General features: G+C 38.2%; 1 protein-coding gene across 1 annotated transcript; it reads left to right on the top strand.

Moving 5' to 3' along the window:
- Positions 1–14043: 14043 nt before the first annotated feature.
- On the top strand, positions 14044–15528 carry LOC145780071 (uncharacterized). The gene is made up of 2 exons (XM_082591782.1): positions 14044–14048; positions 14437–15528. Exon 2 carries the CDS (start codon positions 14439–14441, stop codon positions 15474–15476), a length of 1038 nt encoding a protein of 345 aa, XP_082447908.1. The 5' UTR covers positions 14044–14048; positions 14437–14438; the 3' UTR covers positions 15477–15528.
- Positions 15529–16126: the final 598 nt, after the last annotated feature.

Genomic DNA, 16126 nt, shown 5'->3' with positions numbered 1-16126 from the left:
AGGGTTGGATTTCAGCCGGAGCGGTCCGGAGCGCCGCTCCGGAAGCTCGATCAAAAAATTGACTTCTCCGGAACGGCGTTCCGGAAGCTCAAATATTTTATACTCTTATTATGCTTTGCCTTGTTCAGTAAAAGTATATCTAGAATTCTTGATGAGTCGAACACGTTAAATCGGGTATTTACTCTGATAATTAATATATCTTCGTACCAGTCTTGACGGAAGCGAATCTGTGAATGTATTAATTTTTTAGGTCTTGTTGAGCTCGCTATTGTTACGGCGAATGGCATCTATGATTCCCTGAAGAGCTGCCTAAAATCATATGGCATGTCTACAACATTTTTATCTTCTTGTTTAATTGGTGTTGTATGTGATGGCGCGGCTGTGATGATAGGTCGCAAAAATGGTGTGGCAAAATTGCTTTGTGATGAATTTCCAGACATTGTGGTGTGGTATTGTGCAACCATAGATTGGAACTATCGGTTCGTCATGCTGTAAAATCAGTCAGTAATTTGAACCGATTTCGATCTTTTATAGACAAACGCTATAGCCTTTACCACGCTTCTCCTAACAATAGCAGGGAATTGGGTGAATGTGCAGCAGCTGTTGAAGTGCAGTTGTTGAAAATCGGAAGGGTAGGCCTACTGGACAGTTGGACACACGTTGGGTAGCCTCGAGCTTCCGCACAGTTAGTGCCGTCTGGAATGATTTCCCAGCACTTGTCGAATTTTTCAAAAAGGGGGCTATTAGCGACACAAGAGATTCTCGGGAACGTGCAAAGTATCAAGGACTCTTGTCGAAGATAACATCTACGGAATTCTTGTTAGACTTGGCTTTGATGTACGAATACTCGCAAGAATTATCCGAAATAGCCTAAGCCTTAAATTGTAAAACAGAGCATGTAAGCTACTACTTGAGATGCAGATAACAAAATTAATAATCTTGCAAAATTATTTGAAACACGAAGGAACGAACCCGGACGACATTATGGCATTGGTAAGGATGCTGAAGAAAAGTTAGAGTTCAAAGGTGTAGAATTACATGTAAACAATTGCAGAAATAGCCCGCTAATCAATCCCCGCATCTTCTACACTGTAAATGAAAAAGTGTAATTTTAACCGCTTCTAGGGGTGGTCTAAAAATTCCACTTCTACTTTTTCATTCCCACCCCATAGCCTATTGGGAAAGATGGTCATTTCCACCCCACCAAAGGGTGATATTTTCCACCCAACAGAGAAGGGTGTATAATCACTTAGGAAATTCCATCCAAGATCGCTTGTTGAATTCAACAGACTTGTCATTTATTTACAGCTGAAAAATACTTGATTCAACTATTTCGCCAGCAGAGGACACAGTAATGACACACGGAGAAAACGATATCATTGAAGTGGCAAAGAGATTGCGCTTAGATGAACGCGAAGCTGCTGTGAGAGGACTTCGTGAATACATAACTACGAAAAGAAGATCCCAGAGTCTTCAAAATTTGATAACGTCACTATAATCCCTTCCAATTTCATCGAGCGAGTGTGAGCGCGGATATTCACAAATGAACATAATACTGACATCTGACCGTGCTTCTCTACACACTGTAACTGTTTCAAGTTTACTCGTTATACGAATGATCCGTCTTCCACTGAGAAATTTTTAATCAGCGAAGTATGTTGGATCCTGATTACGCCATGGACGTAACCCGGCAATTGAGACCCGAAGTCGCCAGAGGTTTTATGATTTTGAATACGATAAGTGTCTTAAAAATTGTAGGCTATAACTTGAAAAATCAAAAGTGGAAAAAACTAAAAACAAATTTTTTTTTTTTTTTTTTCTAGGCTATAACTTGTATTTTTTTTGCATTATTGTTTCACTAAAATATGAATACTTGCATTGAACAACGCTATACCATCTATAGACCATGATAATTACTTTAGCAACGTTTTAGGTACATCAAGTGTGTTGTTTCAAAGTCTTATAAAGACATATTTCTGAATTTCTTCTACGGCACCTAGTGCATTTGGAAAGTTCAGTTCAGTTCAGTTTATTTTTTGTTTTGTTGGCGAAAAAGAAAGACACAAAAAGCAAAAACACAATAAACACAAATAATTCGCGCAACAAGGATGGCAGCGAAAGACCAAAAGGTCACCAAAGTCAGCTGCCACCCAAACATTTAAACAAAAGACCCAAAATTAAGAACATTAACACATACGGTATACAATAAATAGCACAATACCAGCACTTTAATTTGTAAAAATTAACAATGGAATTAACAATACATTAACAATGGAATAACACAGGGCAACGTAAAAAAAATATTGTGAAGAGAAATAAAGTAAAAAACTAGCGCTCCGGAAGCTAATCTTCTGGAAATCCACCACTGGGGAAGACTGTTCATGAGTTACAATAGAAACGTTTTTTCGGTGATTTCCACAAGCGTTTGTTTCATGGTGCTTGTTTTTCTCTCCCTGTTATTGGAGCCTACTTTTCGCTGATATGTTTGCAGGTCACTAGTGTTGCCTGTATCGCGAATGCGATGTGTCAAACATTTCCATGTTTACTGAAACTGTTAATGCCAAGAAATCTTTTGTGAAGCGAAGTGACAACACCACTCTTGCTTGGCGATGAATATTCTGATGAAAGCGCTCGCCACGCTATAAGTGCGCAAAACAAGTGGCCTCGTTTATTAGGCATTGTTAAAGAAGTCAAAAGTTTTGCTAAAGGAGCTTGGCCTGGCAGTAGCGTTGTTCGACTAATTTTGTTGCTGCGGTATTCTAAGATAAATATTAACAACATGTAACGCTGGATACTGGGTACGAAATGCGTTCTTTTCTAGTATAAGAGTCAACCCACCTAAAATTTTATTAGTGCGGCCCGCCACAGCTCTCCTAAGTACCAAAGTGGCCCGCATGCAAAAAAGGTTGGTGACCCCTGGTCTAGAGGGACTTATAAAATTTAATAATTGGTTTGGTGGATCACTGACTGAAACAAGCCACAACAGCCTGTTCTAAACCACTGCCTTTCAACCTTTTTTGAGCCACGGGACACTTTATGCAATAAAAACATCAAACAAAATTTTATAATGGTGCAATAAAATACACAACATAATAATTTATTCACTTTCAGTTTTTCTCAGGGCGATATCTGAGCCTGTTTGGATGTTTACAAAGTTGATATTAGGGCAGAAATAGCAAAAAGACAAATGCAAAGCTCTTGTAATTTTCATTTTCGTTTGGTATTTCATGGAGCACTAGTCAAACTAATAAATTTTTGCGGAACACCTGACGATCTTTCACGGAACATTAATGTTCCGCGGAACACCGGTTCCCGGTTGAAAAATCACCGGTTGAAAACCGGAACACCGGTTGAAAATCGGAACACCGGTTGAAAATCACGATTCTAAACAACTAGGCTGGATGCAGGGTTCGTTTGGTTAACTTTTTTAAAACTTTTTGCCCACAACGGAAGCTTGAAGTGAAGTTGAATCTATTACAAATCTACTCCATAGTTCATGTCATGGGTCATTAGATCCACCTTCACACTCGTGGGCTGCTTGCCTTCTTTGATTGATTGAATCTTTATCCTCGGACTGGGAAAGCTTCTTGCAGAGCTTAATCCTGGCAGTTTCGCATACTTGTAGAGGCTTTGAATCACTGACGCAGGCCCGGTCACCGATATTGACTGAAGTTTTAAGATTGTTGATTGTTGGAGTCTTAAGATTCCTGACAATTTGTTTAGCTTGTTCTTGTGGACTGCTCTTGACAACAATTATTGTTATTTATGCACCGTATGATAGCACTAGATAATAATTACCGGCGCAAAAATGAAAATGAAAAACAAGAATATGCAAAAAAGCAGAACTGCTACAAATTGATGGAAATTAATCAGTTAAGAACGTAAAATGTGACAAAGTCCAAAATTGTTTACCGGCGAAAAACAGCGAACAGTTGTTGATTGCGACGTGACAACAAATGACAAAAATGTTTTCTCAAACGGTCAGGTTAGGTAAACAGTGTTTGTAACAAGTTGACTTGTGTGGTGAAGTTGCAACATACTGAAACAACAAATGAGAAGGTCACAGAGAGTAACGTTATTTGTAGTTTTGTAATATGTTTTTGGGCCAGCACTATGGAATTAATTCTTATCTTTTATTGATACTCATAGAAGGATCTGTAGTGGCCATACAACATTCTCGGGCAGACATGGCCTAAATCACATTTGTATGGCTTCAGTCCAGCAACTATCTTCCGCTTAATATGAGAATTTTAAACTTCATTTGGAAGGAAACCACTTTAACATGAAAAAATTCTGCAAGACTGCAATGACAGCCCCCACCAATCAGAACATGTTATAAGAGACTACGGTTCAATTGTGACCCTTCTCTAGCACTCAGCCAGTGAGATGATTCCTGCTTTGCAGTACAGTCTGGTAATTACAGAGGAAAAAAAGTAATGGTAGGTGAAGGAATCGAACCCAGACCATCGAAATGACCACTTCCTTGCCCTCGTCCTAGACCCTAACCTAAAATCGGTTCGAAGTTTCAGTGGCTGTGGCAAAATTTTGTCATGTTAAAGTGGTTACCGGTACCTATTGAGAAATCTAATTCTGCAAATATGTTCATGACATGTCCGCCCCGTTAGCTCAGTGCTTAAGTGCTCGACTCAAGACCAAGCGGCGCTGATTCGGCTCTCGGGGTGTGCGCTTGAGCAAGGCACGTTGAGGACTGCTCTCCATTCAGCGACACCAAGTGGATGGAATAATTTCCAGGCAACAACACTTCAGCAATCGGAAAATTCACTCTGCCAATCTCGGTAACCGGCCCTGTGTCAATGGTTCAAAGCCTCTGCAAGTATGCGAAACTGCCAGAAATAACCTATCAAAGGCTTTGTCAGTTTGAAGATAAAGATTCAAAATCAACAAAGCAATACATCATTTTTCTTCTTCGTCTGCCATATGGCTGTAGCCCAGAGCTTCACACAAGCTCTTGCTTTATCATTAAACTCGGTCAAATCTTGTGCAGAACATTCTGCCTTTAGGACAGGACATTAGAAGAGATGTTGCATACGTATTACAATATTTTAAAATGGGGCTGCCAGGTCGTGCTGGCGTAGTAATAGTCACACAAGATGTATTTAATTTAAAGTTTTTCTACGAAAATAGCAAGTTAATATCAGTAGCTCCAACTTTTACCGTCTCCGGTTTCTCGCCAATTTACTTTTGTCTTCATCCGGTTCTTGAGGCACATACAGTGACGTTTTCATCGATGTCTTCACAAGAAAGTAATATTAAACTAAGCAACTGTGAAGACATCGATGAAAACGTCACTGTATGTGCATGTAAGATAAGAAAGTAATATTAAACTAAGCAACTATCTTTTTCAGTAGCCCATACTGTAGTTGAAAATGAGATACCTACTGCTTTCAAAGTGCTGATTACTGCAAGTTCGTTGTGCCAATGGCGATTTGGAACAAAGTTTCTTAGTCATGTGCTATGACGAAGGTGAGTGATGTTTAGATTTAAATCCAACCATTGTGCTGAAACTGCTTCACACACGTAAGTTATGTTGAACTAAATGCAGAGGCATGTTTCAGTGCATTGACTATTAAGCGAGGATACTTTCTCACTAAGACTCGACTCCAAACGTGAAGTAGATGATCACATTTGAATGTTTGTGTCAGCTTCACGTCTGCCTACAAACCTAGCAGCTCCAGTTGAGTATCATTGGGACGGTGGCTGCGCTTATTGTCATAGGTATTGCAAATATTTTCTATCAGGGGCAGGAGAGAATCGATGCTGTTAATGTGAATTTCAAATTCATCAATTATGTCGCTAGCAAGCCTAGTGTAACTTACTTTTGAATGATCCGTTGACTTGGTGCTCTAGCTTAACCATAGCAGCATGTCTTATCCACGAACGGCAGTGAACATGAGCACGTTTCCAAAAACAGCTACAATATCAGCCAAAACTTGCTAACTTGCTATGTTTAAGCGCATTTGCAGTTTACACGAATCCATTTTGCTGTTGATATTACGATTTCTATAACATGGACATTTTCAGTGACTTTGATTTTTTCTTAACATGGAAGGACACTCAGTGACTTTGATTTTCAGTGACTTTGATTTTTTCCTAACATGGAAGGACACTCATCTGTGCAACTGAACACAGCTTTGACAGGTCTTAATGTGCTTACAAAAGACTTGAACAATATTCACGAAACATACAGTGCAGCCTATATTCCTTCTGTTGTGCCGTAAATGGAACGCAAGCTGAGAAATTGCTTGCAAAGGTTAAAGTCTGGCGTAACTCCACTAATAAACACTGCTAGTTGCCCTGTATCCGGTAGTGTGGAGAAAGAATATAAAGCATTTTCTTTGCTATAGCATGTGAGTTATGTGACAATCATGTATTCTTGTCATTTTAAGCAGTATGTCTTGCACAAATAATATTTTTGCTGCATCGATGAAGGCCGCAGGAAGAATGGTTGAGGGCGTGGTTGAGAATCAATGCTATATAGGCTGTCAGGATTTAGAACTTACAGAGTAAAGATACGAATTAGAGGAGCTGCATACGTAACGATTGCATCGTACAATGCAAGTTTACACAAAATTAGAAACATTGTAGCCTATACAGTACACTGTCCGCCCCGATGGCACAGTTGGTTAGCGCGTGGCGTGACTTCGTGAACGCAGAAGCTTTAAGATCAAGCGGCGTTGGTTCGACTTTCGGGGTGTGCGCTTGAGCAACGCACGTAAAGAGTGCTCTTCATTCAGCGGCACCTAATGGATGTAATAATTCATCGGCAATAACACTTCAACAATCGGAAAACTTCACTCTGTCAATCTCGGTGACGGGCCCTGCGTCAAGAGCCTCTACAAGTATGCCAAACTACCAGGAATAACCTATTAAGGCTTTGTCAGTCCGAGGATAAAGATTCAGAAACCAAACCAGCGCACAACTTTTCAATTTTCTTTAAACCAAACTATCTTGATGTGACACCACTGCAATAGGCTATCCTCTATCGATATAGTCATAACGGTCATTTATAACATTTCTGGCTTTACTCCCATCATGTGGGGTAAATTTTGTGTACTTCTGATTTGTACGGTGGTTTATTGCGAGCCTTGCAATTCCACAACTTCCTTATTCTCTCTAATGCGTTAATCCTTTCATCTTTGTTTCTTTCTTCTTTCCACTGCCAATCATTCTACCTTCACAATCTTCCTCTTGAAAATGTGGCTTTGGTTTGTGTCGGTATTTCTCTAATTTCCCCGATACGCTTACCACATTCATCTCGTTTTGTGCCACTTTATGTCTGATCTATCCGTAAGTATTTCTCGTCATGCCAAAAGAAAACCGCATAGCATCTTCGTTTGGCCGCTGTTACTGTTTGCTCTTGCCTTTAAGTTAGCGAGACCGTTTCCATTCCATACAACATGATTCCTTCACACAATCTTTATTTATTTCAATGAATATGTCACATTGCTATTGCAAACTAGGGTACGCCGGTCAACTTTTCCAATTTCTCTTACCCTTCCTCCAACTTCCACTCCCTGATCTTCTTGCACCGTTAAACCTAAGTATTTGAAAGGAGTTAACTTGAGTATCACCACTTGACGCTAAAATGATTCATTTAACCCACGCAACAATACAAACATAAAAAGACTTTGTCCAAAAAACGGCAGTTTGGCTTTTAATAACGAACTAAGCTGCGATATGCAAGTAGATTACTGTTAATTCGACTGGTTTAAAAGTGCATAAACACAATTTTTACTATTTAAAAATGGAAGGCTATACAGTATACAATTATACATGCTATATCTTAAGATTTTATTTTCAGGATTATCTACAATTTGTTTTACTGGAGATATGGCTGCCTCAAGATACGGCCTGATTTGTCACATTTTGCAGAAATTTCTAGATTTTGCTAACTTTGGGCAAATGTTTCAATAAATTTTTCTAAAAATTTTGTTTTTATGCTTTCTTTACTGTTTTCCCCAGATGACACAATAGGTTTTAACATCTTCACATGTTGAAAAACAAAGAAAATTTGATTTCGAAGATTTTAGTCAGACTGTTAATTTTTCAATAACAGTCTGATTCAATGTTTTTCAACTTACTTTTTCTCATTTGCTATCGTTTCCCCAAAGCAACAAAAAGCTTTTGTATCATAAGGAAACAACAAATAGTAAAAAAATCACAGAAAATTTCGGTCAAACACTAGCAGTAGCTGTAATCAAAATCTGCAAAATGTGTCAAATCAGGCCGCATCTCCAGGTGGCCATGCTGCGTTTTAAATACATTAACTATATCTCAAATAGAGTCGTTTCAGTAACCTCAGTAACACAATACTATTCTTCTTCTTCTTCGTTTGAACCGTTTTCGCCACTCCAGGGGGCGAGGAGCTTTGTCTTTTACCACCCTTGGGCAGTGGCGGCGACGCTGTCTAGATGTTTGGGCAGGTGTTGAGCAGCCATTGAATTGATTCGTCATGCAGTTCACGTAGACCACGAACACTATTTGGCGCATGGTAAATGGTGCAGTTGCAGATGGTGTGGTCTCCGGTTTGTTCCTCCTTGCCACACTCACAGATCGCGGATGGAGCCATCCCCTACTTGTGCACGTTGGAGCGGAATAGTCCAACGCCAGTACGCAGACGGTAGAGCTTAGCAGGCTATAACACAATACCGAAATTATAAAAGAAATATAAAGCTACCAACAACATAATGAAGCAAATATAGATTTTAAAAGTCAATAACTTGATGGGCCACTGTTGTTTATTTTACTGTTTTTCACTTGTGCCATTTCTATTTTTGTTGCAGAAATTGAAAGCAAATTTAAAAAGTATTTGTATTAGAAAACGCTTCCGGAATCGTTAGGCCTTCAACCATCACGTACCTGAATATTTAAAAAAAAGACCACATGGTAAGGCGGTTTGAGCTCTTTCCACTAATTTTAAAACGTAGCTTTTTACTACATCTTTGTACGGAAATCCTGTTGTTCACATTTCTTTGTAAAGTCTCCATTTTTGACTCAAAAAGCACGAAATACTTTGTTTTTTTAGCCTGAAAAAGTGCGAGTCGGCATTTTGTTGTGTTTGTGTCTTATCAAACACAACCCTGCACACTGGCACAAGAATTTGTAAGCATAAAATCTATAGATTCGGTGCAATTGTAAGCAAAAGGTAATAATAGTTTGCTTGTAAAGTGGTAACCTTGTGCAAACAGTAAGCCTACACCAAACGAATAAACTTACGTAGGCAATAAACTGTCCACTTGGAATAAATTATATACATTCAGCAATTTAGTAGGCTACAAAATATTTATCATCTTTACAGTGGTAGACCTATTGATGTATTTTTTCCATGTCATTTGTTATTCATTTTCAGTCATTTTTAAAACAAAGAAATTTGAAACTCGTTAGTCAGACTTTGAATTATTTCACAAGACACTCGTCACATTACAAAGAGTAATATTGCAAAGTGTGGAGCATTAGTTTCTACAAGTTACTAATACCAAGATACAAAGAAAGAGTTTCAGAAAATAAATATTTGCATTGCTATCAAAAACTATGAACATTTTCAAGCGTTTGAAACAGACATACCTTCTGTTTTCACGAGGGATTTGTTTATCCCTAAAAAAATCATTTTTAAAACTTTTTTCCACCAATGTTAACTTAACTTGTTGTAACTGTAAATGTTAAATATTCTTGCAATCACACTTCCATCGAAAGCAATACAGTACCCACGTGTGATAGTGGCGTTGTTTTGTCATTTAATTTTTATGATGCGTAGGCTATTTTTGCGCATGAATCATTCCTCGGGCATTAGTGGGTTATCTTTTAAAGCACAGAAACGTCTTTACGAACAATGGCATCGTTCTGCGGATGAATGTTTATGCAACGCGCATCTTCTGTTTTTATGTTAGTTTAAAATTGATGTTTCGACATTTTGGTTCATAAATTATTGTAAGTAACTATTTTCATACTTATTGACATAATTTTATAGATTAAGTGCTAAATTTGCAGAGACTTGTCCAGGGATACCTTAACAGTACGGGATGCGCAACTACGCCCCTAGTGATCATTTTTGACGCCAACTGACGGTACACTCAGTCACTCACACATGGCAGTGATGAGTGATGGCACATTAGCACAGTACTAAGCACTCAGCAGTCAGTGATCACAGGAAATCAATAGTCTACGGTTATCGGTGATTAACCTGATCTGTGGGCTACTGTATATTTTAGTTTAATTGTAAAGCCAATTTACAAAGACATTGCAGCCGTGAGTAGAAATATACTTTAATGTTACAATGGGTTTATATCATAAGGGTGTTCACTGTGTGGTTAGTGTTAAAATTAGTATTATTCAAGAAGGAGTAGATTACCTGACTCTAACTGACCTTTTTATGCATGAAGCCTAACCCTTTCTAAAAGTTACTGATAAGTGGCACATGAAAACAGATGTGTAGTGGTGTCAGGCCTAACTGTCCAATTTTGCAAAGAGACATTGAGGTTAATCTGGTATTAAAAAATGATTGCCTACTGTATTTTAATCATTATGTAATACTGTAGGCCTATATACTATAGCCTAACTAACCAAATATAGAGCTTTGCAAAAGGGTGCAACCTATTTCGTCCCTTGAACACTTCGTACCCCGATTTCAGAGGACGAAATCAGAGTACGAATTGTTCAGGGACGAAATAGGTTGCATTCTTTGCAAAACACATTTATGTCATGTGCTGTAGAATAGAAATTATTAATGCTATTTATTAGGAAGTGGCTATTTTTCCACACCTAATGCCATGGTTACAATCAGGTGTTGCCAGAGTTAGGATTAAAGTTAGGAAGGGTTAAGGTAAGGGTTAGAGTGAGAAATAAGATTAGGGTTTTGATCTTGCCTAGGACTTAAAAAAATTCCAAAATACAAGTTTTTGTTTTCAACAGCTTTAAACTTTTTTCAAATTAGGGCAGAATTATTTATCTGGCAACACTATTAAGGCTATTATTACACTATATAGTGTAAATATAGCCACAGCCTATTTATTAACCAAAACATACAATTTTGCAACATTACAATTTTGCAACATTACAATTTTGCTTACCCTATTGTACGGTACAGTAACTCCCTAAAACAGTAATTCTGTTTATTTATAGCTTTTCTACTTGTACAATATTACAGTTCAAGGTGAAATTCTGCTCCAGTATTATAAGATTTTTTATGCAATATGGGATACTATTGTTGTGCTCCAGGGTGCAAAGTTGGTAATCGTGCGTTTAAAAGAACTGGAGAAAAAGTTTCAATGTTTCGATTTCCAGCAGATCCTGAATTGCGTAAGGCTTGGATTAGAGCAGTATCCAGGGAAAATTTAACTGTGACACCACACACAAGAATTTGTGGTAAGCATTTCTACGGAGATGATTTTGCAACAACATCAATCGATAGCCACTTAGATCGCCAACAACGCAGAGAGTCTGCGAAACTTAATCAGCCACGGTTGAAGCCATCAGCTGTGCCTCGCATTTTTGCTGGCCTGCCTCACTATCTGACAAAACCGGCTCCAGTAAGGCGCTCAACTTCTGCTGCAACCTGCAACTGCCACAGAAAGACTGAAAAAAGACAAAGCTAAACTTCAAGATCAAAATGAAGAATTTTTGTTGCAAGACTCTTGTTGTGATTTGGGTTCTTTAAAAGATAAACTCAATGAAGTGGTTATTCCTTCTGGATATATCAAATTGTTAAAAGAATCTTCTTTGGAATTCCACTTTATAACATATAACAATGGCAGCCACATTTCTCCTAAGTTAATGGCATCTTTGGTGGTAGGGGAAACTTTAGATGTGCATGCATTTGTATGTTCTATTTCTGTGCCACAAGAAACATTTCAGCATCTGATGAGCTCCGATTCATTAAGCAAAGTATCAGAGCTTTGCAATATTCTGGCATTCTGCAAAAACCTTATAGAATCACCAAGTGGTAACAATAGTAAGACTTTTGCCAAGTCGGCTGTTGCAGCGCTTGAGCAATGCAAAGCAAACCTGGAAGAAAACGAAAGCCAAGATGAAGGTTTACCCCTAATTCAATTTGTGTCCGAGCAACTTCAGTTGTTGTACATAGATAAAAATGGCCGACGGTATTCACCCAGGTTACTAACCATGTCGTTTCTGTGGCAGCTCACTAGCAACTCACTATACAAAAAGCTTAGTGAGTTTTTTATACTGCCATCAGTCAGAAGACTCCAGCAAGTTTCGAGTGATTGTAATGTAGAGACTAAATCTATAGATTTGCAATACCTGAAGCAACGAACTGTCGACTTATCTGAAGGAGAAAAAATGGTAACCTTGCTTATTGATGAGGTATACACTGCACAAAGGGTTGAATATTGCAATGGCGCTTTCATTGGATTAACAGAGGAAGGCCAACGAGCGAAAACCGTGTTGACATTTATGGTGCAATCAGTATGTAAAAAATATAAAGATGTTGTGTGCCTGGTGCCAATTGAAAAGATAAGTACACAGCTGCTTCGAACCTTCTTTAACAAAGTGATGCAATCTCTAGATGAAATTTTCTTTGTTGTTGCTATATCTGTTGACAATCATGTGTGCAACAGGTAAGCTTATAATGTGCTTGATGACAACTATCTATAGCAAATTTAATAGGATTACATGGTGTTTCAAAAATTTAACACCATTAACCTTTAATATGTATATATTAAAATCAAGGTTGTGAAAAATCCTATGTTTATGGGTTTTTTTACAACAATGATTTCAATACATTTCAAAGGTAAATGGTGTCAAATTTTTTTAAACACCCTGTCACGTATTATATTTTAATCCTATTTCAATATTGTTTTTCACAACCCGTCCATAAAACAGAATTTTTAAAAATGTGAAAATAGAAGAAATGCAGTTCAGAGTTGTTGTTCCACCTTGATTATCATTTTATAATAACATGCTAAAGCATTAGGCTATTGTTTTCACATTCAATCAAAGTCCAACCGGTTTTATGATATCTGAAAATTTTTTGCAAAAAAATTGGACTGCAAATGGTTAAAATGTAATAGTTTTTATGCAAACAATTTCTGCACTAAAGTCCCAATATGGAGAAAAGTTACAAGTTTATTGCAAAGTGTTTTTCGCCAGTTTTTTTTGGCTGACAAAACTGAAACAACCTTGATTGAAAGAAATGCTGTCACGTTTTTTGAAACATCTTGTCTATTGAATGAAACTGGTTTAATATTACATGCTAAAATTTATGTGTGATTTATAATGGGTTATGCATTTTCAGGAAGTTGTTTATGGATTTATGTGGAAGCAATAAGCTCTCAAACAGCATTGCACATCCTTCAAGGAATGGAGAGCGTTTATTTCTCTTGTTTGACTTCACCCACAACTTTAAAAACATTTTTAACAATTTTGTGAATAAGAAGCGATTCCACATTCCTCATATTTCTGGTGCTGAACATATTTTGGGAGAGCAATGCACAGCTGAATTTGCACATATAAAGCGCTTGTACACTCTTGAAGAGCATAAACCTCTGAAAGTAGCATTTGCACTGAAGAAGGCATCACTTAACCCAAGCAATATTGCACGCACCTCACCTTTACACGCTTTAAGTAAGTACAGTAGCTTTTGTAAGCAGGGCTCAAATGAAGATCCTCCCCGGTGCTTTGGAGTGGTGATGATCGCCCCTACAAAGGTTGACTCAAACTTAACTTCCCTCTCCCCCAGAAAATGGTCACGGGATCTTCAGTTGATCCTTCAACCCTATGCAGGCTACATTTTCACATTATTTAGTCATCTAACTTGTTTTAGTTTGTATAAGAAAATTACATTATGATATATATTTATTGTATATATATATAATCCAGAAATTGATTGCAGCAGTTGCAATTCATATATATATATAGTTTTGGTTTTTCGCTTGCAGGTGTGTTTAGTGAATCCACCGTAAATGGACTTCTTATGTATGCTGACACCAATCCGGGCTTTAAGGAAACTGCCAAATTTCTCCAATTCATCTGCAATGTTTGGAAGGTGATGTCTGTCAAAACACCATTCAAAGGTATATATATTTTCCAAGTGTGATTAATATTTTTAAATATAGCCAGTCGTTACGGCACGTCGGCACATGTTACTAGTTTTCTCTGGGCATATTTTCTGTACAGTTTATGCACAACTTTTTAGAAAACTGCACAAAGATTTTTTGCAATTGAAGTAAAACATTTGGATTTTTTCCTAGAATTTTATTATTTTTGTGTACAAATGACCTAGTTGTTACTTACAGAGTAAGTTTAGAAGCTCATTGAAAAATCAATCTGATTATGTTTTGAATTTTGAGACTAAAAGATGCAAAGATGCACACGGCCTTGCACTTGGTATACAGGGAACCTTTACTTTAGAACTCTAACCAGCCTTCACTATTTTTAACAGCTTTTATATATATATTTCAGGCATGACAAAAAATTATGAGATGTGCATGCCAATGAAGTTTACTTCAACGGAAGAAGAAAAACCTGCAAATTTACGCTTTCTTAAGTCAGCAAAGGATATTTTAGTGAAATGGCAGCAATCCGGCACTTCTGGGCTTACAGACCAAACATTCCTAGCATGCATTCAAACCATGTCTGCAATGCCTGAACTTGCTCAGTACTTGCACGACAAGATTGGATTGAAGTATGTGTTACCGGGAAAATTTACCTCTGATCCAATCGAAGGCCGTTTCGGGTGGTACCGCCAGGTTAGTGGAGGAAACTTTTTTATGTCCATAAAGCAACTGCTTGAGGCAGAAAAGAAAATACGCAAGTTGAGTTTGCTTCAACAACATGGCATACTGGCTGCATCCAAATTATGTTTGCTTGACTCTATTTCTCTGGGAAGCGGAAAGCTTATTAATGCAGACAGCTCCATTGTTTCTTGGCTCGAGAGGTTTTTCTCAGAGGTAACACTTGATGATTTGTCGGAGACAGATGCAAATGTGGCATATTTTGTGAGTGGCTACATTGCAAGAAGTATATCCCGAAGACGACGGTGTTCGCCCTGTAAAGTTCTGTTGGTAAAAAGTGATGACTGCCCAGCCCCAACATGTGAATCTGAAGAGCATGTGAAATTGTTTGAAATTGCCAATCGAGGTGGTCTGTCTGTCCCAACAGAATTTTGTTTTTCTGCAACAACATTGGCTGTTCACTATTACAGTGCAGTGATATCTGATTATAATGCAAAAGAGAAGTTGTGGACTGCACCAAACCAGCGCTCCGTGTTTATACGAGCCCTGAAAAAGATAGTGGAGGCGTCGAACGTTTACAGAGGTGCATTCAAACAGATGTGTTCTGCAGGCCACTCAAATTTCGAACTCATTCTTCAAACAGCATTTAATTGTTTTGCTAAAAATGAGTTGAAACGTTTTAATGCACCTGGACGTGAGGAACCAGAGAAAACGGCCCGGAAAGTACGAAAACTTACCAGTGGCAGTGGTACAAAAACTGCATCATGACTTAAATTAATTAGAAATTTAGGAAAGCCACGGACCCTTTAGCCCCCCTGCTACGTCTATGGTTATTTTACCGGTACTAGTTGTAATGTATTGGAACCGCACCGTTGCACTCTTAATTTTGTGTGAGAATTTGCCCTTACCAGTGTCTCGCGTTTTGCTTTATGCGCTTTTCATGGGAGCAAGTCTTTTAGGCGCAGACAGTTAGGCGCCAGTCAAATAGGCGCGCACACTGTGGCGTCTGGATATGTAGGTGCGGAGCACTGTGGCGCCCGTTCATTTAGGTGCTATTCTTAGTAAAGTCTGCAGATTGTATCAGCTTGGCATGTAGGGCAATGCTTTTCACACAAAATGTTGTATTGAACAGAAAAACATAATGTTTTTTAATGCAACATATGTTTCTGACCAATGTAACATTTTATGTGAAAAGCATTGCCCTACATGCCAAGCTGATACAATCTGCAAACTTTACTAGGAATAGCACCTAAATGAACGGACGCCACAGTGCTCCGCACCTAAATATCCAGACGCCACAGTGTGCGCGCCTATTTAACAGGCGCCTAACTGTCTGCGCCTAAAAGACGTGGACCCCTTTTCATGACGTCATAATTGGTCGCCTTTAGGCTTCCTTGACAGTGTTGTGCTATTTCTTC

This window comes from Aplidium turbinatum, chromosome 11 (genome assembly GCF_918807975.1).
Source record: "Aplidium turbinatum chromosome 11, kaAplTurb1.1, whole genome shotgun sequence".
Lineage (NCBI taxonomy): Eukaryota > Metazoa > Chordata > Ascidiacea > Aplousobranchia > Polyclinidae > Aplidium > Aplidium turbinatum.
Note: the sequence above shows the minus strand (reverse complement) of the source record. Positions and strands in the feature narration are given on the sequence as shown.

What these genes read in the sequence shown, in the direction of transcription:
- LOC145780071 (XM_082591782.1), top strand. Translation starts at nt 14,439, where the DNA reads ATGACAAAAAATTATGAGATGTGCATGCCAATGAAGTTTACTTCAACG.